The 27,793-nt window shown below is 34.0% G+C and overlaps 2 protein-coding genes across 6 annotated transcripts in view; both read right to left on the reverse strand.

The window, feature by feature from the left end:
• Nucleotides 1–4,087, reverse strand: part of LOC136043528 (glycine dehydrogenase (decarboxylating), mitochondrial-like) — an 80,803-nt gene extending 76,716 nt beyond the window's left edge. For 2 of the 3 annotated variants that reach the window (XM_065728448.1, XM_065728450.1), the window contains exon 1: nt 3,957–4,087. The gene's annotated coding sequence lies outside the window, so the exon portion shown is untranslated. Of the gene's footprint in view, nt 1–3,713; nt 3,837–3,956 lie in introns of those variants that run through there. The other variant, XM_065728449.1, reaches the window with a different exon arrangement.
• Nucleotides 4,088–8,064: 3,977 nt separating this feature from the next.
• LOC136043525 (solute carrier family 2, facilitated glucose transporter member 1-like) overlaps nt 8,065–27,793 on the reverse strand; it is a 40,722-nt gene continuing 20,993 nt past the window's right edge. For all 3 annotated transcript variants that reach the window (XM_065728441.1, XM_065728442.1, XM_065728440.1), the window contains exons 2-9: nt 23,793–23,891; nt 20,960–21,126; nt 19,649–19,838; nt 17,408–17,621; nt 15,646–15,833; nt 13,864–14,076; nt 11,204–11,407; nt 8,065–8,308 (exon numbers count right to left, since the gene is read on the reverse strand). In XM_065728441.1, the coding sequence (XP_065584513.1) occupies nt 8,156–8,308; nt 11,204–11,407; nt 13,864–14,076; nt 15,646–15,833; nt 17,408–17,621; nt 19,649–19,838; nt 20,960–21,006 (1,209 nt within the window). In that variant the 5' untranslated portion in view covers nt 21,007–21,126; nt 23,793–23,891 and the 3' untranslated portion in view covers nt 8,065–8,155. The remainder of the gene's footprint in view (nt 8,309–11,203; nt 11,408–13,863; nt 14,077–15,645; nt 15,834–17,407; nt 17,622–19,648; nt 19,839–20,959; nt 21,127–23,792; nt 23,892–27,793) is intronic.

The following is a 27,793-nucleotide window of genomic DNA, read 5'->3' on the forward strand; positions in this document are numbered from 1 at the left end:
AACCATCAGATAAATAAATAGGGTAATTAACTTGAGTGAAAACATATTTTTCTTCAAATATAAGTAGGCTATTTTTGAGGTGGATTCGTAGCCTATGCAAAAAGCATTCTGGAAGGAATCCACAACTAGAATTTTTTTATCTGAATAGTCCAATCAAAATTTTGAGATAGCATCCTGCTTTCTATGGCTCTAATGAGAGAAAGGTTAAGATGGCTAGGGCACGCTTTGCGGAAGAAGGATGACAGATTACCGACGATTATCCTTTTTGACCAGCGGTCTAGGGCTAAGCAGAAAGCTGGTCAGCCACGGTTGGGGTGGGAGGATTTCATAAAGAAAGCTTTAAATGAAATGGGAATTTTCTGGGAGAGTGTAAAGAGGGAAGTTTTGAATATATTGGATTGGAAGAGGACTGAGCTTAGCCGTGTTGGCCTCAGAGGGCTTGGTGCTGCGGTAATTTGTTAGTAGTAGAAGTATTTTTTTGTTCAGAATAGTTGAAAGGCCGAACAATTATACCTTTCGAGATACCACGATCCTTCTGGGAATAGGTCTAAGTTATTAAATTTGCCCGTCGCTTACGTAGCCTATTACAGGGAAGTATACATACATTTTTTGAATGCGGGAGTATTATCTGCAAGTGAAATTTTTTACGAGGAGAATTTCCCATGGCAGGTAAGTTACTAGGGGGTAAATTTCTCATGACAAATTTTACACCAGGGGAATTTGCTAGAATTCTTACACGAAGTTTTGCCGTAACACCACGATCCTCCTGGGAATATGTCTAAGTCATACATTTGTCTGTTGCTTACGTAGTCTTTTATAGGGAAGTATTCATACATTTTATGAGTGGGGGAGATTTTCTGCTAGTAAAATTTTTCACGGGGAGAATTTCCAATGAGAGGGAAGTTTCTAGGGGGTGAAATTTTCATTAGAAATTTAACACCAAGGGAATTTGCTAGAATTCTTATACGAAGTTTTACCGTAAAAAGCAGGGCGATGAGGGAGGGACAATCCCTTTCATATACAGAATATTTTCTGTTCTTTTTAAGTTGGAAGATATACTATCAACCATAAGTTGTCGAGCCAGCTCTTACTAGGTTTTATTTCTCGTTTAAATCTCTTTAATTGCATCTTCAAGATAGATCTATGGGGGAGAACTTTTAATTATTTACGAACGTTTTTGTAACTTACGAATTAACTTACGTAACGAACTTCTATATTCGTATGTTTTTACTACTTATATGAGGGGGTTCGCCCCCTCGTGAATACCTCGCTATTCATACTAAAGCTTATATTGTGTCCCAATTCCTTAAGAATGGCCCCTGAATCACAAAGACCGTAGAATAAATAGTTGAAAATACTAAAAATACTTTAACGTAAAGAGCGAGGTATTAGAAGGAAGTGAACCCCTCATATGCGTAATAATTTCTGTTCGTTTTAAGTTTTAATGCTCCTCATTACTTTCAGTTGAAAAGTTTTTCATATTTTTTAAATGCTGGAAAATTCTGCGCCCTGTTCATGGAAATTCTCTTCCCCCATGGAAACTTTTCCCCACAATCGCTCAACCTCCCCCAACCAAAAAATTCACCTGAAAGCGTCAATACACTTCCCAAAAACCATTACTACATGTAAACACTGGTCAAAGTTTGTAACTTACAGTCCCTCCCACGGGGACTATGGGGGAGTAAGTCGTCCTCAAAGACATAGTTATTAGGTTTTTCGACTAAGTTGGATAAAATGGCTATCTCAGAATTTTGATGCGGTGAATTTAGGAAAAAAATGAGCGTGGGAGGAGGCCTAGGTGCCCTCGATTTTTTTGGTCACTTAAAAAAGGCCCTAGAACTTTTAATTTCCGTCAGAATGAGTCCTCTGGCGACATTCTCGGACCACTGGGTCGATACGATCACCCCTGGAAAAAATACGGCAAAAAAAAAACGAAATTCAACATTTTTGTAGATAGTAGCTTGAAACTTCTACTATAGGGTTCTCTGATACGTTGAATCTGATGGTGTGATTTTCGTTAAGATTCTATCACTCTTAAGGGGTGTTTTCCCCTATTTTCTAAAATAAGGCAAATTTTCTCAATCTCGTAACTTTGGATGGGTATAACTAAATTTGATGAAACTTATATATTTAAAATCAGCATTAAAATTCGATTATTTCGTTGTAACTACTGGTATACAAAATTCCGTTTTAAAGAGTTTCGGTTATTATTGAGCCAGGTCGCTCCTTACTACAATTTGTTACCATAAACTGTTTGATTAAATTTGTTTTAAGCATTTGAAATTCACTCATGTGAGCGTCTTCACCTCAAAGCAGCCCAGTCTTCAAATGACAGCTAAATCTTTCATTCAGAAAAGGGGCGAATCCAAGGAGGGCACGGGAGCACCCCCCCCCCATGACATGATGTTGTATTTTTGGTTGGGACTGCTTGCTCTGGTTTGGGCCTGGACGAAAGTAATTTTTCTTTGTAATTGATTTTTAATAGTTGAGTTTTTCATAAATTTTTCAATATTAAGACTGTTTTTTTTTTTTGTAAACCAGTTTGAAAGAAGATTTTAGTCACTTTGTGCGGTCTTTGTTAAGTTTTACTAATGTCGCATACCGCAAAAAATTATTTAATTAAATTTAGGTTTATCAACGGAATCTGTCCGTATTACTGCAAAAGCCAACTGCAAGGCGAAGATCTTCATTTTGTAGTAATAAGGAGGAGAAATTAAAATCATAACTTCTTTTTACTGTCAAAAATTTGTTTTTGAGTCTGTCTTGCTATGGCACTAAGGCAAAGAAATTGATAGGCCTATCATTACTTTTTTGGTAGTCTGTTTTGGTTTTTTGGGTTTGCTTGTTTTGCAAAGAGGGATGGCTTTTACAACACAGCCTAGTAGTTTTTTAGCGAATTTGTATAATAGAAAATAAATGCATGAGAAGCACAAAATTTATTAATTTAAGTTTTTGTGAGAAATGATGGCCACTTTACTGCCTATTTTCATCTAATCAAAGCTCCGCATTATACAACATATCACCTCCTCTGTTCATCTTAAAACATTAAAATAAAGGCCAAACTCTTCAATACTTTAGACTATTTCCTCTACCCTACGGTGCATAATTGTTGAGGTTCCCTTTATTTTGCGGGCATTTTTTTTGTTTGCAAGTTTATCTAAGCAACCTATTGTGAACCCCCCCCCCCAAAGAAAATCCTGGATCCACTATTTTCTCTCTGAAAATCCAATTTAAATAACAAATTTCAAGACATTAAAATGTCTAATAACCGGACAAAGAGTCATAGATCTCAGCAAAGAATATCTAAACAGGTTTTTCGGAAGTGACTCAGAAAAATCAAGTCTCTCGAGAGACCCAGTATTGGGCATGTTGCAATCCAATCAAAAATTCTGCCCGGGAATTAGTCTGTGACTGAGTACTGGTGGGTTTACCCCCCATAATAAGGTCATTTTTAAGAGGTCAAAAAGTGCTTAAATCTGAATTTCCAGTAGAAGCAATTGTTATATTAGTAAAGAGCATAAAAAAGGGCAGTGAGTGGTATATTCACTTGATACAGACGCCAGTAATACTGCTTGCTATAAATTTACCAAGGTGGGTACTTCAAAATATCTTCCTGGGACATACTTTAGCCTTTAGACCCATCCCTGAAAATTTCATTTTCATAACCTAACCCCTTTCCGAGATAGCGAAAAGTCAATCAACTAGAATTTTACCTCAAATTTAACCAAAGTCCCTTTTTAACTTAGTCTTTTGTTTCTTTCACCATTAAAGATTTTTTTCAGAGAAAAAGCTTCCAGACAGAAGTAGGCTCAAATGTTCCTTTCTTCTCCAATGGTCTTGCATACTTTTGGTGTGGCTTCGCGCTCTAGATTGTATGCATTTTCTTGTCAACTACTTGGTGTAAGCATAGATAGGTTGACTAGACACAATGAAACATGTTAAGAAAAAGTTCTTACTTCATATTATGTAAGAAAATCAAATTTTATACAAGTTGTATGCAGAAAACCTTTAACTTCACTTGTTTCATTGTTGAACAAATTTTTTAAGTAATTTCAGAAAAATAAGCAGAAATTCAACAAGCACTTTTACTACTGTTTCCAGCGGATTCTATCGGAATAGATAAATAGATAGATGGCATCGATTTGGCATTTCTGTTAAGCTGCGTCTACATTTGGGGCTTTTCTAGAAAATTGGAACGGAAAACTGTGTTATGTAGACTGCTACTATCGTCCTATTTTTCCGTGTCTGGGTACGGCAAAAATGGATCAGCATGCTAAAGATCAGGAATTGAAGACGGGCTATTTATCCTAGATCTGTTGAGATTTCTGTTCAAATTTAACATTTAAGGTGAAGCGGGAAGTAATGCTGATAGAACATGATCATCCATTAGCCCCAGATTTAAATGTTATCCCTGGAACAGCTATGAAATAGACAGAGACCTTCATTTATAATCAGAATTATATCCTCATTATTATTATGTGCATATCATTCATTTTTCAGAAATAAACTGCCGCCTTCCTTCCATCTGCAATTACAGACTAATCTTTAAATTGCAGATGGGCCTTGCAGTGTATTTCCACTATTTTTACAACTTTTAAATAAATTGAAAAATAGTCTATGATCAATTGGACTTCTATTCCAATTTTACTATCTAGTTTATTAGGCATTTAATGACTTTGTTCTTCTCTTTTAACGCATTTTTGATGAACTACAAATAAATTACTGTAATATCAATTGGACTTCTATTCCAATTGACTATCTAATCTATTAAGCTTTGAATGACTTTGTTCTTTTCTTTTAACACACTCTTGATGAACTGTGGGGTATGGATGCATATCATCGATAATCACATCCTTTTTAGAAAGCATTCAGTGAAAAAAGTTGGAAAAATAATTTTATATTGAATAAAATACAAAAGCACAAAAGGTAGCCATATCCCATAAAATACAACAAAGGGTAGTACAGTCAGAGTTCTTTTTCAAACTCCTTGTAATTTGAATAGGGTTGCAATAGAACGTCTATCGTTTGAGCCGCTTCGATCAAAAAGTCTAATATGAAAGTTCTGTTAAAATATGTTCAAAACAAACGTTGTTTTGACAACCTATGTGCCAGCAATTACTCTAAAATATGTTTATCCTTTTTGTGGCTTCTATGAAAAATTATACAACTATTTAATTAAAACGATTATTATGTTCGTGATTGGTATGTGATCATATAAAGCTTACTTTTGATGTTAAATCTTGTATTCAAATGATCTTTTAATTATACATCATTATAAATGATATTCCCAACAAGCTGAGCTCGGGATAATACACTCTTTTAGCTTATTTCTTAAAAAAAATAAAAACAGATAGAGAAACAGATTTTTATTGCATTTATCATATAAGTTATTTCAAATTTAACCTTCTTCAAACTAAAAGAACGAATATTACCTCCTAGGGCATCTAATATTTGTGAAAAGTGGACCAGACGGGAAATACACCCTAAAAAGAGCTAGGTAATATATTTTTATCATAGTTTAGTATAAATTTTAGATTTTGTTAAAAAATATAAGACCAGGGACAGAATTTAATTGCGGATAAATGTTTTATAGTGAATCTTTAGCCGACTCTTAAGAAAATATTCAAGTTTAATTTTTGCATAAGTCAAACAGAATTCCAGAGTTTGCAAAATACTCTAATAAATACAAATGCACAGTATAAATTTTGAGGACAGACAATGTAATAATAACTTAAGGGAACACAAAGTATAGTCAAAGCTGTTTATTGGTACGTCTAAATCAAAGTACGGTAAAGTAAAAGCTATTTATTAGTACGTCTAAATTCCGACACGGTATTCTTGACACTAACCCGTAGTGATGTATCACAATTTCTAGTAATTTTATATTGTATGAGTAAAAAGAAATCGATAAACCAGTCAGTAAATCACTAGCTTATTGAAGAAAATTCACTAAAAACATCAGAAAATCATTTAAACCTAGTCAATTTTTTCGTCACCATGTGAAAATGCTGAATGTATTATCCAGCACTACACCTTAGTACGTAACTGAATGAGAATTTGGGGAAACAGATTACCAAGTAAAGCTGAATTTCTTATGCCAGGTGAGACGGAAAATCCAAGGTTCTGCTTCAAGAAATATATGCAGGTTTTTTTTCAGTAGGTTGAAAAAAATGTGGAGAAAAGGAGTTTAAGTCCTTCCTGAACAGGTTTCCCTGTGTTTAATTTGGAGCTTTTTATTTATTCACCCCATATAATTAATATAATTAGGACTAGAACCATGAATGTATTATTAAAAATTTAACAAAATGATCAATAAATATAAGTTAACGAATTGAAATATAAAATTTAAAATAAACTGAATTACCATGCAATCTTTAATATTTTCGGTTAGTGATGGTTTTTCCGAAGATTGCAATTCTTTTTACCTTCAATTCAAAATAATTTAGGAGGTGTGGGGGTTAAATTTACTTTTTAAAACTTAGGGTGGGGAATGAAAAATTCGTAGTTTTTTTTAACTTATCTTTGAAAATTATCAGAAAAGGGATTTGTAATGAAAATACTTCATCCAATGTCTATGCATTGAACATAAAACAATGTTATTAATTGGGCTCTGGGCTTAGTGTGCGGAAAAGCTGTATAAGTTGCCTCATCGAATATAGATATTGAAATATGCCAGCCTTTAAAGTTTCATTTTACTCGCTGTCTTGAATTGAAGTTTTATCCATTGTTTATACATTGCTATATTTTCACTTTATTTATATAGGAAAAAGCAGGGACAACTTCTTGGAAAAAAACACTAAAAATAAAGTAGTAAAAACTGGCATTTTACAGGAGAAGGGGTACTTCAGTCCCTCTTGAGCAGATTTTACTTGGTTTAATTTGGAGCGTTTTATTTACTTACCCATATAGTTAAGAGTAGAACAATAAACGAATTTATTTTTCCCATAACTTCTATAAGATCCTAAATAAGGAGGAAACTAAAATATTATAAAATGGTGGTAAAATAGATCTTCTGGTAAGGAGCCCACCCAACTCCCCTTATTTCTAGGACTCCTAGGGAAATCTTTCCTCACAGTACCTATTTCCCAGCTGGGTTTAAAAATTTAACTGTTCACTCATTGGTTTCAGTCTTATTCTTTTTAGTTTAGCTAGCTAAACATATTAAAAAGTCATAAAGTTTTCTAAAGTAGAGAATCGACTGATAAAAAGGGATACAATTTTATTTTAAATCATACAAATATACAGCTTGGTATTTACATTCATGTAAATAAAATGAAACTCAAAGAGAGGGGAGGTCCGATGGGGGTTTGAGGAGCCCACCCAACTCCCCTTATTTCTAGGACCCCTAGGGAAATTTTTCCTCACAGTACCTATTTCCCAGCTGGGTTTAAAAATTTAACTGTTTACTCATTGGTTTCAGTCTTATTCTTTTTAGTTTAGCTAGCTAAACATATTAAAAAGTCATAAAGTTTTCTAAAGTAGAGAATCGACTGATAAAAAAGGATACAATTTTATTTTAAATCATACAAATATACAGCTTGGTATTTACATTCATGTAAATAAAATGAAACTCAAAGAGAGGGGAGGTCCGATGGGGGTTTGAGGAGCCCACCCAACTCCCCTTATTTCTAGGACCCCTAGGGAAATCTTTTCTCACAGTACCTATTTCCCAGCTGGGTTTAAAAATTTAACTGTTTACTCATTGGTTTCAGTCCTATTCTTTTTAGTTTAGCTAGCTAAACATATTAAAAAGTCATAAAGTTTTCTAAAGTAGAGAATCGACTGATAAAAAAGGATACAATTTTATTTTAAATCATACAAATATACAGCTTGGTATTTACATTCATGTAAATAAAATGAAACTCAAAGAGAGGGGAGATCCGATGGGGGTTTGAGGAGCCCACCCAACTCCCCTTTTTTCTAGGACCCCTAGGGAAATCTTTCCTCACAGTACCTATTTCCCAGCTGGGTTTAAAAATTTAACTGTTCACTCATTGGTTTCAGTCTTATTCTTTTTAGTTTAGCTAGCTAAACATATTAAAAAGTCATAAAGTTTTCTAAAGTAGAGAATCGACTGATAAAAAGGGATACAATTTTATTTTAAATCATACAAATATACAGCTTGGTATTTACATTCATGTAAATAAAATGAAACTTAAAGAGAGGGGAGGTCCGATGGGGGTTTGAACATTGCACTTATTTCTTCAATTGTTTTGTTCTTTGTTTCTGGTACGTGGTTGACTGTGAAGCAAATGAACACGATCAACAGAACAGCAAATATGACAAAAACATATGGACCAAGTAGTTGCTAAAAAAAACCAAAGATAAGTTACTATGAAATAATTAAATACTGCATCTCGTCAAGCTGTATTATATAGAAATGGGTCTATGCAGTAAAAACAACGCTTTAATTAGCAGATAGTCATTCAAAAGAGTTAAGCTGTCTAAGAATAAGCGAGAAAACTATTGCAAAAGAGTTAGCTACAAGTAGAAGTACCCAGGAGTTGCAGTGTTCAGGGTTGAAAGAAAAAAGAAAATGAGACAATGTGCAGAATGAAGTTTTTGGCTCTTTTGACACTAGTTTATTGGCTCTTTGTTAAGTGATATGAAATGTTTTGGTTATATCTAGTATTTGATATTAGATACCCCTGTTTCTTGATAGGATCCTGTTTCCTGTTTTCCCCTGTTTCTGTTGAAATTCACTAATTCCCCCCACCCTCCTTGATTTTTTTCCTCTCCCTAGTTTTTGCAAAACACCTTTTTTGGGGGATATACTTATTGAATTGAAAGGAAATCCCCCTCCCCTATATTTCCCTAATATTCACGCCGCTGATGCTTCTTGTAGCACTAAAAAGAAAAATCTAAAGTTCCACATGTTGTTAGCTGCCCAACAGTTACAGTGTTCAATGCTGAGACAAAAAAAAAGCAAATGAAATAATGTTTTTGGCTCTTGAAATATTTGGCTCTTTGTTAAGTTATCTGAAATGTTTTGGTTAAATTTAAAGTCTATTTCTTAGGAATCTGAAATTCAAATGATGTTTTGACCTAGGGATAAATTGATTCATCGTAGTCTTATTAATAAGGTGAGGTCATATTTAGTTTATGGTATCTGGCTACAAATACTAGGAGCTTTAGCAACTTTACTGTCGCAACTTTTCTGCTAGTAACTAGGATCTACCAGTTCAAACTGTTGCCTCGGTGCAGACTTGATTCAAAAAGGGATAACAGAGGTTTTGACACAATGTCAATGTTTTATGTCTCTAAATGATATGGAAGCACAAAATAATTTTTCAAGCCTCGCTGTTGACTGACCGTTGCGTTTTATAGTTTGACTGTTAAGTTTAACTGAAAGATAGTAAAAATTCAAGTCTTTTTTTTGTGGCCTAATGGCCAAAAAAGAAATTCTTTCAGCTAAAATTTTGGAAATTTTATACCTTGTATACTAGAAAACTCTTAGGGCCTCCCCTTTCCTGAACTCCAAAAATTAAGTTCTGCCCATTTAATAACAAAACAAACTTTTTGAAGATACAATTTTAATATGAAATCATATATAAATTGAAAATTAAATATATATTAGATTAATTTAAGTTATCAAACTGAATATAAATTAAAAATTAAATTTCATGCACAAAACGACATATATAACGTTAACGACATAAAACAAACCTTAACGACATAAAACGTTATAAAGGTTTTCCTTCCGATTTCTAGGAAAGCAGGTACCAGCTTTTAGTTTTCTGTTGTTTATTTGGAAATGTCAAAGCCCTATAAGACCACCAAATCAATTATAATAGAATTATTCAGACCACCAAATCAATTACAAATACTGGCCAGCAAACTGAATTTTTTTTTAATAAACAAGATATGAAAATTTTACAATTCTAAAAAGTAGCACATTCCCTTAATTGATTAACATAAACATTATAATATTGTTAAACATACTGCTTGGATATTTTGACTAAGAATTTGAAAGTTATGGAACTTAAGTTGAGGTATATAGGCTATTCTTTCAGTTATAATTTATTCAATTCTAAAACGATGTTAAATTTTCCAAAAGGATGTTCCAAAAAGATGTTAAAACAGATTTAAAGAACTCCTTTCATTGGACATAGGAAAAGCCGTATGGCGATGATGATTTTTTTTCCTCCAAATAATTAATCTCCTTGTAATCGAAACTGAGACGTTGAAGTTGAAAACATTCTGTAGAAATAACATCACTGCAATGATTTTAATTTACTATAGTACTCGTCAAAACAAAAATACAATAAATTAGTCATTGGAAGGGCTGCCCTATATAGGAGAAAGTAGAAAACTTTGTTCTAGAGGGGGGGTCGGGTCAAATAGTTTGGCTATTACTAAGTAATTAGAAGAAAGATCTATAAAATAAGCCTAAAAAGCTTTACTATATAGCATTATATACCAGTAAATAAACGATGTATTTAGATATTTACTAAATAACTGGCATTCTATGTTTGGCAAAGTTTAAATATTCCACAATTCGGTTTTTACATACAAATGAACTGATTAACACAAAAAAAAAAAACATTCAGACGATGAACACTGATCGAAATTATTCAAAATTATAACATAGACTTGATGGTAGAAATCCTATTCCTTTTTTGAAATATTCGCTCATTATTGTATGTTTCGGAAACAATTTTTACTATTAATTTTCCATTTTTTTTAAATTTTCCAAAAATTTCTAAATTTTTTTTACTGTTAATTGGCTATTACTAAGTAATTAGAAGAAATGTTTAAAAAACTAATGTCCAAAAAGCTTCACTATATACTACTAAATAAACGCTGTATTTAGGTATTTACTAAATAGCCAGCATTCTATGCTAGGACAAGTTTAAATATTCCACAATGCGGTTCTTACATACAAATGAACTGATTAACACAAAAAACATTCAGACGGTGTACGCTTATCAAAATTATTCAAAATCATAGCATAGAGACTTGATGGTAGAAATTCCATTCCTCTTTTGACATATTTGTTCATTACGGTATATTTCCAAAATAGTTTTTACTGCTAATTTTCCCAGTAATAATCCGAACTATTTGAACAGTTTTTTCGAAGTTCTAAGAATTCCCTCTTTTGACTGTACGTAGCTTTGCAGAATTTATGTTATTTATTGTAATATTTTATTCTTGATAAATTAATTCTTATCTTCTCATTGTAGTTAATAGAAATTTTACTTACTGCAAGAGGCAGAAATCCAATGCCAACGAAGAAATTTGCCGTCCAGTTCACTGTAACTGAAATAGATGTCGCAAGTGGTCTGGCAGATTGATTGAATAGTTCAGTTACTAAAAACCAAGGAATGGAACCTGGACCTGTGGCGAAAGCAACAACAAATGCAATTACTAGGACAATGCTGATGTACGGAATCCAAGGGGCCATATCCTGGGATGGAAAAATTTGATTACAATAGAGAAACATATCAGTAATTACTCAAGATGATGTCTATTTTTTTATTAGGTAGAAAAACTATTGGCATGGTTTGACTTATCAACAAAACAATGCATACACATATTCCCGTACTACCCGACATACGGGTAGGCAATAAACGGCCAATACAGGATGGATCTCACTTCTAAGGGATAGATTCCAGTTAGAAAAGACCTTCCTCCTAGATTTAGAATTTTTTTAGGAAAACTGATATATTTTGGGAATACCTTTTCCAAAAAGGTGCGGTTTTCCGAACAACATTAATTAATCTTAATTAATTATTAAATTAATTAATTCATTAAACATTATTAATCTTACAGCGACAGCTTCAAAACGTATTTATTTCGTAAACATTTTTATCTAAAAAACTTCATACAGAATATATTCTATGACTAATACGACTGATTCCACTACCAAAGCTCAAGGCATAAGGTGAAGCTTCCAGACAGTAGTTAGGCTGATGGTGAACTAAATTAAATTACATTATTAGCATACAGTTCCTTGAAAGGGCATATCAGCAATATCTTACAAACAGCTTAGATTGTAAAATTGTCAGGAGACATGAAAAGGGGGTGTACTAATCAAAAGCAACTAGTTGCATATTACCATTGCTACTACTACTAATACAGCTACGACTACCATTATTTTTGAGGAAAAGGGTTAAATTATCAAGGAATGTTTAGAGGCTTTTATGTAAAATATCCAGGACATAACAAATGCAAAGACAAAAGGAAACTTTCAATTATTTCGCTTGTTTGTTGCAGAAGCAATCAGTAAAATTTAAATTAGAATTATACTCTCACCCACATCTCCCTTTGCCTTTACTGTCTTGCTTAGGATAAAGTCCACCAAAACGCATCCAAATATACGGGGAAGAATTACAATTCTACTGAAACATATTTTTCACCAAATGAGCAAAACTTAATGAATTTCTACTTTATCCGCTGCATTATTCGTTAACACCTTATTTCGATAGCTCTTTTACAATACTGTCCCCAACACCTTTAACTCTGTCCCTAAAACTTTTGCAAAATAAACATTCCTTTGCGTCCATATTGTCAGTAATCACTATTAGATGGCTTCTACCGACCTTTTTAGTTGTTTATGCTTCTCGTACTTTCATAAACACAATTAGTATTAACAACAATAAATCTTTTTCCACTGTAAAATTAGCAGGCTCACTTTAACTTCAAAATTTTTTATATTTAAAAATGGTGATCGATGTTATTTTAAAATGCAGAAAAAAACTAAACAGTGGCTCATGGTTAAATTGTGATTTCAAATTGACTTTAAGGAACAAAAAAAAACAGTTAACACATACGAGAAAAAAATATGAGTTTTAAATAAACATTTCTTAATTTGTGAGAAAAGATGGAACTAAGCTAAATTGTAATTTTGAATTACAGAGATGCAATTAGAGTCTTCTTATTTGTAACTAGAGTCTTATTTGCATATTTGAAGTTTTCAACTATTGAGCCGAGTCGCTTCTTACTTAAAGTGCGTTAACACAAGCTATTTGATAATAAAGAATATGTACCTCATATCAGGGACGTGCACAGGATGGGGGATAGCAGTCCCCTTCCATCATACTTTTCTTAAAAACAAAAAGCAACAGGTTTATACGAAAGATCAACTATTTTTACTAAGATCAGACGGAACTCCGAACTCCCTTCCTTTTTTTTTTTACTAAGACTTCAATCAATCAAAAACTTTACACAAAATTTTACACAAAATGACAGATCCCAAAATCACCAAGGGTCGACGAGTTCTGCAACCGGTGATCCAGTATCAGCGAAGTGCTAAAGCGCCTTACAATTGAATCTATCTGTTTTAGGCTGAACTTTAGGTGTTACCCATTAATTGTAATTCTTTACATAAAAACAGAACCTAGCATATAGCCTCAAGACTCTAGTTTCAAATGCAAATAAGTCTTCTTCCACTTTAACAGTATGATAACACCCCTTTTCATGTACCCCTTGCAAACGATTCTAATCAGCCACTGATTTTCATTGAAAAAAGGTCTAGCTGCTAAAAGTATATTCCTCACCCCCTCCGTATTTTTTAATTCACTCCCCTCATTGTAATTCATGATTTTTACATGTAAAACACCGTACTGAGACCACGCCTACTTTTGCTACTTCATAGTAGCTAAATGTTCCAAACTGAAATTAATACCCCTTGTAAACTAATACCCCTTTTTATGTACCCCTTGCAAACGATTCTAATCAGCCACTATGGGACTTAAATAGTTCTGCTGAGAAGTGGAACAGTAACAAGCTTCTAATTTTTAGGGCGGGAAATTCTTTTAGATTTTGTATAGATTTTTCTAATGACAGGGCAGAACCATTAAACCCAAGACTGTTCAATTTACATGATCATTTTAAGCACCAAAAAAATGAAGACTTAATTACCTTGATGGCTAAAAATACAGTAAGAAGTATAACAACAAAGAGCATTCCAGAAAGACCAACTAGCTGCAGTGTTTTTCGTCCTGCCTTTTCAATCAATACCATAGAGACAAAGGTCATAAGTACGTTCATGACACCCATACCAAGTGTGGCATATTGAGAGGTAATGGTGCTTAAGCCTGCATCCTCAAATATGGCAGTCGAGAAAAACATTACCTAAAAATATGTACACGTTATTATTCTTTTTATTCAATGAAACAGTCGTTAAATTTTGATTAACACCTATACCAATTACTTGATTGTTTCCTTCTAACTCTACACTATCCTCGACTCAAGCATGTGTATAAATTTTAGATCTGAATGATTGTGGCCACGGAAATCTATTCTCATCTGAATAAATTTGGTGGTGCAGTCCTTAAGCTGAACCTACAGGGTCGTTTGGTTCCAATTTTCTACATTTTTTTTTGTTTTCGCGTAAAGTTATATCTTTTGAAATAAAAATACTGAATTAAATATTTTCTGCATTGAAAATTATGTAAAAAAAAGATTTTTTATGCAATAGATTTCTTTATTCTTGAATTAAATATTAATTGCTGAAATTTTTGGTTATTTTATTTTAAATTTAAAGAATATAAATTGTTTAGTTTCTAGTTTCTCTTTTTCTTACGCTGAAAGACGTCTTGTTGTCTATCAGCAAAAAAGTCGTTTGATTTTTTCTTGTTTTCTTTTCATTTTCGTTTACTGGCCATAGACCCATTTGTCGTCTTTATATTCATTTTTTTGTCTTTGTAAATAAACTGCTAGCCAAACTTAGAATAGAAAAGGCCTGATCTGGGTACCAGAGAAGTGTCTTCGTTGTCATTTAAAGTGGCAATACCTTACGATAGTCTTGTTTTCTGAAGAATCTTCGCCTTCACCACAAAATCAAAGGATGTTTTCAAAGTAAAAACAGTTGTTGAGTGAATGCCAAACTAGTAAAAAATAATTAAAAAGCGCAGTTAAAAATTCAACAAATCGGAATTTTTTCAGGCATAAGTAACTTGGGCATAGTATATGCCCCAGCATAGCTGGGTGATAGTACTACTAAATGTCTCATTACTAAATGGGGCATAATATTGTACATAATATTTTACTATGGTAATACACCTCATAGTTGATTCTATGAAGTGGATACGTCAGATCTGGTTTTTCCTCTGGCTTGGATCAAGACGAAGAACCACACAATCAGCTATGGAGAAAGGGGTATACCTTTCAAGAAACAAATACTTAGGCAATTTTTAGAGGTTCCTCTTTATTTTATAGTCTGTGTATTGCAGATATTATAAGGAAAACAGGGCCTCTCACCCCTCTCAAGTTTATATGGAGCTATAGCATATTTACATGCTATATTCAAGGCCGTACCCACTGGGGTTATAGAGTTTGAACCTCCCACCCCCAAAATGTCTGTCTAACTCGTAAAAACGTAACGAACATAAACAAGTTTTTGATGCTTTTTTGTATTCTCCTCCCGAAAATATTCTTCTGTACCCCTCCCCCTCCTCCTCTTTATCCAAAAATGTCCCGGATATGGAACTGGTTATACTGTCCATATATATGTTCATATACATGGACAATATTTTCTCTTTGTGATTTCTGTCATTAGATGGTGAAGTTACCTAAACGTTTTTGCAGAAATATACCTAGCAAACCTTCTTGTGCCCACAGTCTATGACCTAGCGATCCTCCTAGACCTTCTGCCTACATTCTTCGTTTATAAAAATAATTTTAGTTATATCTAGTACTTACAGCATTAATGCCAGACAACTGTTGCGCCAATTGCATCATAACAGCAATAATCAGTGGTGACTTTAAACTTGGATCCGTCCACATTTCCCTCAAACCGGTCCCAGCAGTTGCTTTCTGGCTTTCGAATTCGGCACTCATATCGGTCATCTCGTCTTTGACATCGAGTGTACCTCTCAGCCAATTTAACACTAGAAGAAAATCGAATTTAGAACGTTTTTCTATTGATTATTTATACTACTTAAATTTAGTAGGGTAAGCCTCGAACGATCAAGCACAAAAAAAAAAAAAATTTAAAGTATCAATTCTTGTCAAAGATTGTTCTTTGAAAAAGATATTTTCACCGTTGTTCTCAATGAATTTTGAAATTTTCTTGTTTAATTTTTGCTTTTAATTTGTTCTTTTTAAACATAGAAACCATGGATACTCGGTGGTTTTAGGTAAATTATGAAGATAATATAGTAGTTCAAACCTGTTATAATGTTAATAATTTTAAGCACACCTCAATGCCAGTAATTGAGCTTTTAGGTCAACTAATTCACTGACTGAAGGCTATTCAAGCTTTTGTTTGTGACGATCACCCTCCACCGTGGTTCCACCATGCCTGAGACACTTCTACCATGCGTCGTCATAGGTCACATGCTATAAATTAGTTCACCTCAAATGTCCCAAAAATTTATCTTTTTTTGACGATTTACACAGGATTGTCCCTGTAAAATTCCTTTACTGATGGTTTTCATTCCTCCATTTCTGAACAAAAAGAAATGTTTTTTAAGGTAAGACTGATGCATCTCTATTTTCCCAAGATACCAAACAAGTAGCTCTAAAATGTAACGAAAGTCGTTTACGGCGAAAATGGGTGCTATATATAAGGGATTTCCAATTTTTCTATTGAACACCGTTATGACACGATCATACCTATGCCAAAGAATATAAATTATTTAAAATTATCCACTCAATTGACACCTAGTCTCTACCTCTGTGATGCAAATGATATTAACACTTAGATTCAGGAGGAAATTATGATTAAATTTTTGACATGTTGAATACTGTTCATAAAATTTTTTAGAATTTAAAAATATGTATTTTATAAATAAACTTCCCATGTTATAAATAACGAAAAAGTGAATTCGATGCTTTCATTACGATTATAAATTGCTTAAATATTTACTCCTTAAAATCTTATTTTAAACATCCTCCCCAGATTCCGTGACTAAATATCCTTTCAAAGATGTAGTACCTATATGCCAGTCCTAAAAGTGCAATTTCCACAAAGTTACCCTTGATACGCAACGGAAACTACCAAGCTTCACTGCAGGGGAAGCTGTTTACAAATAACTGGTTGTAACAAGACCCAATTTATAAATAAAACATCTGAAAATTGATTTTTTTTTTCTCTCTCTCTCTCTCTTGGTATGTCTCCATTTATTGATGTGGCACAACCATATTTCTGTTTCTGAGTGCTTCAATCTGTATCATTTTTGAATAAATTTTTCTACTGTTCATATATGCTTATCTGTGTGTTTCATAAAAACAGAATTAGCTGCTCTAACTTTTCACTACAATCTCCTTTCCTCTACCGTTCGTCTACACTTGGTTTTTGTGCTGTGCAAAGCAATGAAAATAAAACCTGTTCTTATTTAAATATTTTCTCTCATTTGAGGTTTAGTTTCAAATATTTCCCTTTAAAAACAAAATGAATTTAACTTGCTTCGTTTCATTTTTATAATCTTAATCTTCAGTCTAAAAAAAAATCGAGTATTACCTTTTTCAGCATCCTTAACTCGCCCCTTGGTGATAAGGATATATTTGGGTGACTCGGGACAAAGCATGAGCGCGGGAACTTGATAGAGGATAGGTACGGCGGTGAATGCTAAAAGATATGGCCAAAGTACTTCAGTACCCATGATATTCTCCATTCCCAAGATTTGAGATATCAAGATTGAAATTGTTAGAACTAGTTGATACACTGTTCCAACCTAGAATAATAAATTAACAATAATGAGAAAAATTTAAACAATGAGGATATAAGACCGAAATAAATGAAACCAGACAGAGCAATTAAATAAAAAAAAAACGGCTAACTGAATTTGAACAAAATCTGTTCATTCAGTTTTTACTGAAGTCAATAACTAGTTCCGAAACTAGGTTCCAAAAATAGTGGAATGACCAGTTTGAGTCTCTTCTCCCAAAATATGTTTCTGGCTCCTACATTATCCTTATCATTGTCTATATTATCTCTTGCAAGTAGGTACCCCGTCGATAAATTTGATAATCATCCACCCCTGAACAAAATCCTGGACACGACCCTGACCGAGGGCTGGCTCACTTTGAAAACCGTGGCCAGCCTGGTCCTTACAATCAACCCTCATATTTTATGTCCCTCCTTTTAATGTTTTTACTTTCATTTTGCTGGTAGGAAATACCCGTCAATTATTTTCGTAACCATCCGCCCTTGAGCAAAATCCTGGACACGACCCTGACCGAGGGCTAGCTCACTTTCAAAATGGGCTTATTGTGGTATTTCAGAAGGATTAAGCGACGCTCTGACATTTATGGCAGGTGACGGAAAGTGGCCAGATTGATCCTTCCCAATCAACCCTCATCTTTTCTGTCTCTACTCTTTCTGTTTTTACTTTCATTTTTCTGGTAGGAAATTCTTACTAAAATAGTGGAAGTAAAATTATTTGGTACTGAAACTATTTGGTATTGAATCTATGTGTAAACAATAGCCTAAATCTATTAACTGCTATGGCTATCTACTATTAAAACTATTAATACTACGGCTATTTGGTAGCAATAGCAGTTAGTAGCTGGGTAACACTAACTACCTAAGCTATTTCATGTTTAGCGTAAATCATTCTGTAATTATAGCAACACCTATCATTGATTTAATATTAAATTCCTCGGGAAATTATTGAATTATATATTATAGAAATTATAGGTATAATATAATTATATAATATATAATTATATATTATAGAAATTATTGATTTAATAGGCAATTCGCTCAACCCAGGATGTACTATAACAGGGAACCTCGAAAGTAAGCAAAAACATGGAACACGAGTTTACCTGTTTGTAAAAAAACATTTTTGGGGGAGGGTGATTTTTCGATGGTGGAAATTTGCTTCAAGGGCTTTTCCAAGGAGAAAATTTACCATGGGAGGGGAGGTTTTCAAGGATAAACTTTCAAAGAGAAACTATATACGGAGGAATTTATCAGAGTTATTTTGATTTGGCATACTTTCTCTTTGTCAATTCAATTTTACATTTGAAGATATTCCTGTGAAATAGACCAGGTTAAATATTCAAAGGAGTTGTAGTTGTCTGGTGGATATTGTTGTGGTTGGGGGAGATTTTCCACAGGAGAGATTCTCCATGGGGGAATTTCACTTCGGAGAAACTTTTCGTCGACATATTGGGAGGGGAAAATTTCCAGGAAAATTTTTTCACGGAGGTTATATTTCCAGTATATGAAAAATGATTAGAAATTAAAAGAAAAATAATTCTGTTTTTTTTCAAACGAAAACGGGGTAAAAATAATTTTCCACGCAGAATTTTTTTATGGGCAATTTTCAGCAGGAAATAACGATTAATATTAATTAACAAAAGAGAAGTGTAGTTATTTACAAATCTCTATAGTTAATTTATTTTCAATAAAAGGAAACATAAAAGCTAAAAGAGAAGCTATAGAAAAATTTGTGGCGAACTGTGGAGACTTCTGTCATTTTTTTATTCATGAGAATTCGTATATAGCGCTGGCGTGTATGTATTGCTACCGTGAATGTCCGCCAATTGGTGAATGTCGACATTCATCGGTGAATGTCCTAAATATTTTATTGCTTTTTTTTTGCGGGCACTTTGACTATATTTGTAGCAAGTCTTACCTCATTCATATGCTGATAAATTTCTTCTACAATTTGATGTATAGTTAAAATGAAACAAGTATGTTCTATTAAAGCTTTAGCTGCCAATATTAATTAATAAAAGAGAAGCGTCTTACCGCCCCTCGAAGATTAACTGGAGATATTTCACTAAGATACATTGGTGCCAATCCGGCGTTGAGCCCACAATTAATTCCAATAAATATCCTTCCAGCAATAAGCATTTCATAAGATCTGGCAGAGTATGCAAAACCTTCGAGAATGGCGCCAATCATTGCAAATATATTATTTACAATAAGCCCACCTTTCCTGAAAAACAAAATGGCACTGAAATGGGACTGTACTGCGAACAATGGTACTAAATTTTTTTTCGTTTGTTATGTTTTTTTATTAATGAATATCATATTTAATACTTATGTGGTTTAAATTTAGATCAGTGGCAATTCTAGACCTGGGCAGAGGGGCAGCTACCCCTCTGCCGCAACCCTTCCCACACTAAATGCTTTTCGTTTTATATGTTAACGTTTCTTTGGTATACCTTGCCCCCCCCCCCCTGATTATTAGACCTAAAACCAATATTTTGTTTGACGCCAGATAGAATTCGAAAGCATCCGGTTTGGCCTTTGGGTGACTTGATGCAGCACTCGCTGTCCTCGTGACGAGCTATGATAATTGCTATTATTTTAATTGGGATCCCATAATAAAGAAAGATCATCCACAAACTTACCCAATCCACAGAGTCGAAGGCCTTTCCAAAGTACATAAAAATCATTTAAAGCTTTGAGTGCCATTCCTAACTTTCTTCAGTGAGGACTCGGAAAGTAAGTATAAGATTGGCACGAAAACGGTTCGGCCGGAACCAACATCTCCAGTAGAACTTTTCTTTTTTGGTAGGGATGGATTTTAAAAAGGGTAATCAAAAATTTAAAATAGCCAGAAATTTTCAAAAAACTATTGAACCTCACATGTAAACTCCAACTTTTAAGGTCAATCAAGCCAACCTTATAGAGAAACGTATCCTCCCTGTAAACCTGAAGAGTGTATTATTTTTACAAAATCTTATATAATTTCTTTTGAATTCTATAACTACATGTTAGTTGGCTATTTCCGGCACATTTTGTTGTTTATGTCCGTTCAAAATATTGCCCTCATCCCTTGAAAGCTAATTTTCTGAGCCCATAATTGTTCTAAACTCTAAAATATGTCTAAAGCCAAATTGAATATTACCTTCTTTCATACAGAGTTGAACTTTTCAATCAGAATAGTTATGCATTATCCATTACAACATTGGCAATTATTTCGCAAGTGCATAAGTGTTATGATTATCTTTCTGAAACAGGTACTAAATGTCAAGTTTTAGACCAATTCAGGAATATTGTTGTTTATTTTTATAGTTATCCTCATGAAGATCAAACACACAATTGTCTTACCTGCCAAACTTTTCAGCAAAGAACCCTGTCAAGGATCCACCAATCATTCCTCCAATGCAATACACAGAAACTGCTACAGACCAAATCCATGTTATACTGGCTTCTGTTGGTACCTCTGCATAATCAGATCGAGCATAATCAGTGACATTAATCCATTGTTGTATCAACTGGAAAGAAGAATATATATTCTTATCTTTATATAAATAAATCCGCTTTTTGGGCTATAATGAAAGAAAGGTTGAGATGGCTAGGCCAAGTTCTGCGGATAAAGGATGACAGATTGCCGAAGATTGTTCATTTGGCCAGCCGCCTGGGGCTACAGGGAAAGCAGGTCGTCCTCGTCTGGGTTGGGAGAATTGTCACAAAGATTTAAAGGAAATGGGAACTTCCTGGGAGGGTGTAAAGAGTAAGGAACACCTTGAATAGATTAGGTTGGAGGAGGAGCGTGCGTAGCTGTGTTGGCCTTAGGCGGCTTGGTGCTGCAGTGAGTTATTAGTAGTGGTAGTAGTATATAAATGTAATATATAATTAGAGTATATTAGAATATAATATTCTATTAGAATAAAAAAATCACGATTTTGATAAATAGTTAAACTAAATACGAATTAAAGTTTTTTCCCTGCAAAGTCATTTGTTAGCTTCAATTCCTTAAAAAAAAATTAATTTTAAATAATAAATAAAATTTTCTTTTGTGAAGTAAAAATTAGTTGCACAACTTAAAACGAGCAAAACTTATATGAACGAACATAAACCAAATATGGGGGCTAGCCTCGAGTTGACTCCCCGTTGAGCTCTGTGCAATAGAGTTGCACAAGTTCAAAATTTTGATTTATTGAAAATATTTTAAAATAAAAAAAAATCATTACTAGGGTATATAATAGTGTTATTATTGATGTAAAAAGCAAACGTCACCATATAGTTGTGTCTTGGGTTAAATTAAAGCTGAAATTTTGGAAGGGTAACTACCTCCCGGGAAGTTATGATGTTGGAGGACTCCAGGATGAGAATTTGAGTAAAAATTTCCAGGAACAGTTGAATATTAAACTCGAGAGTTTAAAATTTGACAGTGCGGAAGATGGTTGGAATAATTTTAGAAAAACAATTTGTGAAGTTGCTGATAGTATTTTAGGGAAGAAAGTTAGGCTGCAGCTAAGAGTGTTAGTGAAAATCTTTTTGTTTAGTAGACAGGAGGAGGGGCCTGTACAAGAACTACTTGAGCTATAGATCATATAAAAACAAAAGGAATGTAAGGAAAGTGGAGACAGTATTAAAATATGAACTAAGGAGGTGTGAAGTGCAGGCCATGGATAAAATTGCCGAGGATCTGGAAGATGCAGGTAGACGGTATAATAGTAAAATATTGTACTGGTATGCTAATAAATTGAGGGGGATTAGTCAATCTGGACTTGTCCCAGTCAAACAGTTCGTGGTAACGAACTGTAGTAAGGAGCGACCCGGCTCAATAGTAACCAAAACCCTAAAAAATTGAATTTTGATATCAATAGCTACATCAAAAGAATCGCATTTTAATGCTGATTTTAAATATATAAGTTTCATCAAGTTTAGTCTTACCCATCAAAAGTTAGGAGCCTGAGAAAATTTGCCTTATTTAGGAAAATAGGGGGAAACACCCCCTAAAAGTCGTAGGATCTTGACGAAAATGACATCCTCAGATTCAGCGTATCAGAGAACCCTACTGTAGAAGTTTCAAGGTCCTATCTACAAAAATGTGGAATTTTGTATTTTTTGCCAGAAGACAAATCACGGGTGCGTGTTTATTTGTTTTTGTTTTTTTTCCAGGGGTCATCGTATCGACCAAGTGGTCCTAGAATGTCGCAAGAGGGCTCATTTTAACGGAAATGAAAAGTTCTAGTGCCCTTTTTAAGTGACCAAAAAAATTGGAGGCCATCTAGGCCCCCTCCCACGCTCATTTTTTCCCAAAGTCAACGGATGAAAATTTTGAGATAGCCATTTTGTTCAGCATAGTCGAAAACCATAATAACTATGTCTTTGGGGATGACTACTCCCCCAAAATCCCTGGGGGAGGGGCTGCAAGCTACAAACTTTGACCAGTGTTTACATATAGTAATGGTTATTGGGAACTGTACCGACGTTTTCAGGGGGATTTTATTTTGTTTTGGGGTGGGGCTGAGGGGAGGGGGCTATGTTGGAGGATCTTTCTTTGGAGGAATCTGTCATAGGGGAAGAAAAATTCAAGGAAAAGGGCGCATGATCTTCTAGCGTTACCATAAGAAAACAATGAAAAATAAACCTGAAAATATTTTTTTTTTCAAATGAAAGAAAGGAGTAGCATTGAAACTTAAAACGAACAGAGATTATTACGCATTTGAGGGGTTCTAAAAATACTTTAGCATAAAGAGCGAGGTATTTAGGAGATAAATATCTCGCTCTTTATACTGAAGTATTTTTAGTAATTTAAACTATTTATTCTACGGCCTTTCTGATTCAGGGGTCATTCTTAAAGAATTGGGACAAAACTTAAGATTTAGTGTAAAGAGCGAGGTATTAACGAAGGTACAAACCCCCTCGTATACATAATAAAAATATAAGATTATGAAAGTTTGTTACGTAAGTTAATTCTTAAGTTACGTATATTTTTTACTAATAAAAACGTTCGTTAAAAATTAAAAGTTCTAGTTGCCTTTTTAAGTAATCGAAATTGGAGGGCAACTAGGCCTCCTTCTCCACCCCTTATTTCTCTGCAAATTTCTATTTGAAAACACAAGATAGGGTTTCTTTGCTTACGTTAGGGAAAACAAAAATATTTTAGATACAAGGTCAGCTAAGGTCTATCATTGAAATTAACACTTACTTTTCCTGGCGCGTTGACAACACCAATATTATAGCCGTGTTGGAATCCAGATCCTATAGCAGCAGCGCAAATGGCAAAAACCAGACGAGCATTTAAACCCTGAAAAAATTAGTGAAAAATAAGCTAAGCAGAATCTAGATAATTTAAAAATCATGCGTATCTAAAAATTCTTAGATATCAGCTACCTAAGATCTTGCTTAGACCCTTCACGCTACAACCTCACTAGACCTACACTTCATCACCGCTTCACGTCTTTAGTTTAACATTAAATAAAAAAAACTATTTTTTTTAGCTGAAAGTAAGGAGCGACATTAAAACTTAAAACGAACAGAAATTACTCCGTATATGAAATGGGTTGTCCCCTCCGCAATGTGACGATATTTTACATTTTTAAGCTTTGTAATCCTTTTTCTGTCAGTATCTGGGATCAGGCACTTATTAATGCACTAAGTTTACTAGCTACGCACATTCAATTAATTATTCTTAGTGTTACACTAAAAAAAAAAAAAAAAAAAAAATGTAAAAGTGTTGCCAACCGCTTTAAGGTTTCTTTTTACAGGGTAGTATCCAGAAGAGGTTTTGCACTTAGACCCCTCCGTCCCTCAAAAAAATGGTTCGGTTCGCACAAAAGTAACAAAAAGGTATGAAAGGCACTAACAGTCCTAATTTAGTCGCTATATGGCACTTATAGATGGTAAAATTTATCAAGCAGTTCGTGGTAACGAACTGTAGTAAGGAGTGATCCGGCTCAATAGTAACCGAAACTCTAAAAAATGGAATTTTGATACCAATAGTTACACAAAAAAATGCTGATTGTAAACATATAACTTTCATCAAGATTAGTCTTACCTATCAATAGTTAAGAGCCTGAGAAAATTTGCCTCATTTTAGAAAATAGGTAGAAACACCCCCTGAGAGTCATACAATCTTAACGAAAATCACAACACAGATTCGGCGTATCAGAGAACGTCATTGTAGGAGTTTCAAGCTGCTATCTACCAAAATGTGGAATTTTGCAGTTTTTGCCCGAAGACAAGTCACGGATGGTTGTTTATGGTTTTTTTTTCAGGGATGATCATATTGACCCAGTGGTCCTTGGATGTCACGAAAGGGCTCATTCTAACAGAGATAAAAATTTCTAGTGCCCTTTTTAAGTCACCAAAAATTGGAGGGCACCTAGACCCCCTCCCACGCTCATTTCCCCCAAAGTCACCGGATCAAAATTCTGAGATAGCCGTTTTATTCAACATAGTCGAAAAACCTAATAACTATGTCTTTGGGGACGACTTACTCCCAAACAGTCCCCGTGGGAGGGGTTGCAAGTTACAAACTTTGACCTGTGTTTGCATATAGTAATGGTTACAGGGAAGTGTACGGACGCTTTCAGGGGGATTTTTTTGGTTTGGGAGTGTGAGTTGAGGTGGGGGGTTACGTGGGAGGATCTTTCCAAGGAAAAACTTATCATGGGGTAAGAGACTTTTAATGAAGGGGGTGCACGATTTTTTAGCATTATTTAAAAAACAATGAAAAAATAAATATGACAAGTTTTTTTCTACTGAAAGTGAGGAGCAGCATTAAAACTTAAAACGAGCAGAAATTATTGCGCATATGAGGGGTTTACCTCCTCGTAATACCTCGCTCTTTAGGCTAAAATATTTTTAGTAATTTCAACTATTTATTCTACGACGTTTGTGATTCAAGGGTCATTCTTAAGGAATTGAGATAGAATTTAAGCTTTAGTTGTAAAGAGCGAGGTATCGACGAGGGGTGAACTCCCTCATATACGAATATAGAAGTATATAGTATATAGAAAATAGAAGTATATAGAAACATACGAATATAGAAGTTCGTTACGTAAGTTAATTCGTAAATTACGTACATTTTTCTACTTATGAAAATGTTCGTAAAAAAATTAGAAGTTCTAGTTTCCTTTTTAAGTAATCAAAAAATTGGAGGGCAACTATGCTTCCTCTTTCCTTTTTTCTCAAAATTTTCCGATTAAAACTACAAGAAAGCCATTTAGCCAAAAAAAAATAATATTTAAATTTCGTTTTAATTATTTATGTGTGGAGAGCCAAGATGAAAACATATATTAATTAAAAAACGTCCAGAAATTAAATAAAAAAAACAAGTTTTTTTTAAAATGAAAGTAAGGAGCAATAATAAAACTTAAAACGAACAGAAATTGCTTAAAATAAAGTTTTTTACTATTTTAAGAAGTAGAGTTAAGAGGCTAACTTTAGCATAAAGAGCGAGGCGTTGAGGGGAAAAGCTCCTTTCATATACGGAGTGATTTCTGTTCGTTTTACGTTTTAATGTCGCTCCTTACTTTCATTTAAAAAAACTAGTTTTTTTCTTTAATAACATAAAAAGACGCGTAGATTTGAGCAATAGCTTTTAAATGAGCAATTAAATCTTTCTTTACGTCGGCTAGTCCCGGTGATATTGCAGTAGCCTGCTTGTGAGCCGACGATTTATGAAACTAAGGGGGCTGGGAGGGAGAAGATATAGGAGGTGCGATTGTAAACCTCCAATGAAGGGTTTGGAAAATAAATATTACAAAGGGCCAACAGCATGAAATTTACTTCTAGCCTTTTCAATTGATAAATGGCACTGAAAGTGATTTTTTTTTTTTTTTTAAGCACGCAGAAATGGGTAATAGCTCTTAAATAAACCATTAAACATCTCCCTATGATTTTCTGGTAGCCCATTAGTCCCATCTTTTCCAATTGAGACATGACACCAAAAGCACTGACCGATTCAGCGGGAGGGGGCAGGCCCCCAAGGTTTTTCGGGTCCACTCATTCCTTGCTATTTTCTTCTGTTTTCACTAATTTTTTTTAAATAAATCTGTGAATTTGGTCAATTATTGGCGCATTTGTCACATTGGGTCCTCTCCAAAACTTTGCTTATTGGCGTCCTTGCCAAACTGCACTTCCCCTCATCCACCTCCATGATTTAGATGTAAATCTGGGCCTAACGGAAAGCGTCATTTAGAAGCTGCAGACGGTGGAATTTATAGAAAGCACGTACCTATGAGCAATAGCTATAAAATGAGCCATTAAACCTTATTTTACAATATTGAGGTAGTCTGCTAGTCTTGCCAATGTTGCACTAGCCTGCTGATGAGCAGACTATTTATAGTCTGCTCACTATTTATAGTGACTATTAGGAGACTATTTATAACTTACAAAGTACACCGGAAGGGGGAGTCTACGAGAGGGATGATTTGCGAACCTCCAGTGTAGGGTTTTGGAGGAATTAAATAAAAAAACTAGATTTTTAACTGAAAATAAGGAACGACATTAAAATTTAAAACGAACAGAAATTACTCCGTGTATGAAAGGGGCTGTTCCCTTCTCAACACCCCGCTTTTTAAGCTAAAGTTTGACTCTTTCTCTCAATTCTACTTTATTAAAGAGTAAAAAACTTTAGCGTAAAGAGCGGGGCGTCGAGAAGGGAACAGCCCCTTTCATACACGGAGTAGTTTCTGTTCGTTTTAAATTTTAATGTCGTTCCTTACTTTCAGTTAAAAAAACTAGTTTTTATTTGTATTTAATTTCTGAACGTTTTTGAATTAATGCTTGTTTCATTTTGGCTCTCCGCACATAAATTATTAAAATTAAATTTGCATGACAATTCTTTTTTTTGGTGAAATGGCTTTCTCTTAGTTTTCATCAGACGATTTTGAGAAATAAGGGGTGGGAAGTAGGCCTAGTTGCCCTCCAATTTTTCGGTTACTTAAAAAGGCAACTAGAAATTTTAATTTTTAACAAACATTTTTATTAGTAAAAAATATACGTAACTTAAGAAATAACTTACGTAACGAACTTTTATATTCTTATATTTTTATAATGTAAATGAGGGGAATTATTCCCCTCACTAATATCTCACTCTTTACACTAAAGCTTAAATTGTGTCCCAACTCTTTAAGAAGGACCACTGAACCAGAAAGGCCGTAAAATAAATAGCTGAAATTACTAAAAATCCTTTAGCGTAAA

This window comes from Artemia franciscana, unplaced genomic scaffold, assembly GCF_032884065.1.
Source record: "Artemia franciscana unplaced genomic scaffold, ASM3288406v1 Scaffold_698, whole genome shotgun sequence".
Lineage (NCBI taxonomy): Eukaryota > Metazoa > Arthropoda > Branchiopoda > Anostraca > Artemiidae > Artemia > Artemia franciscana.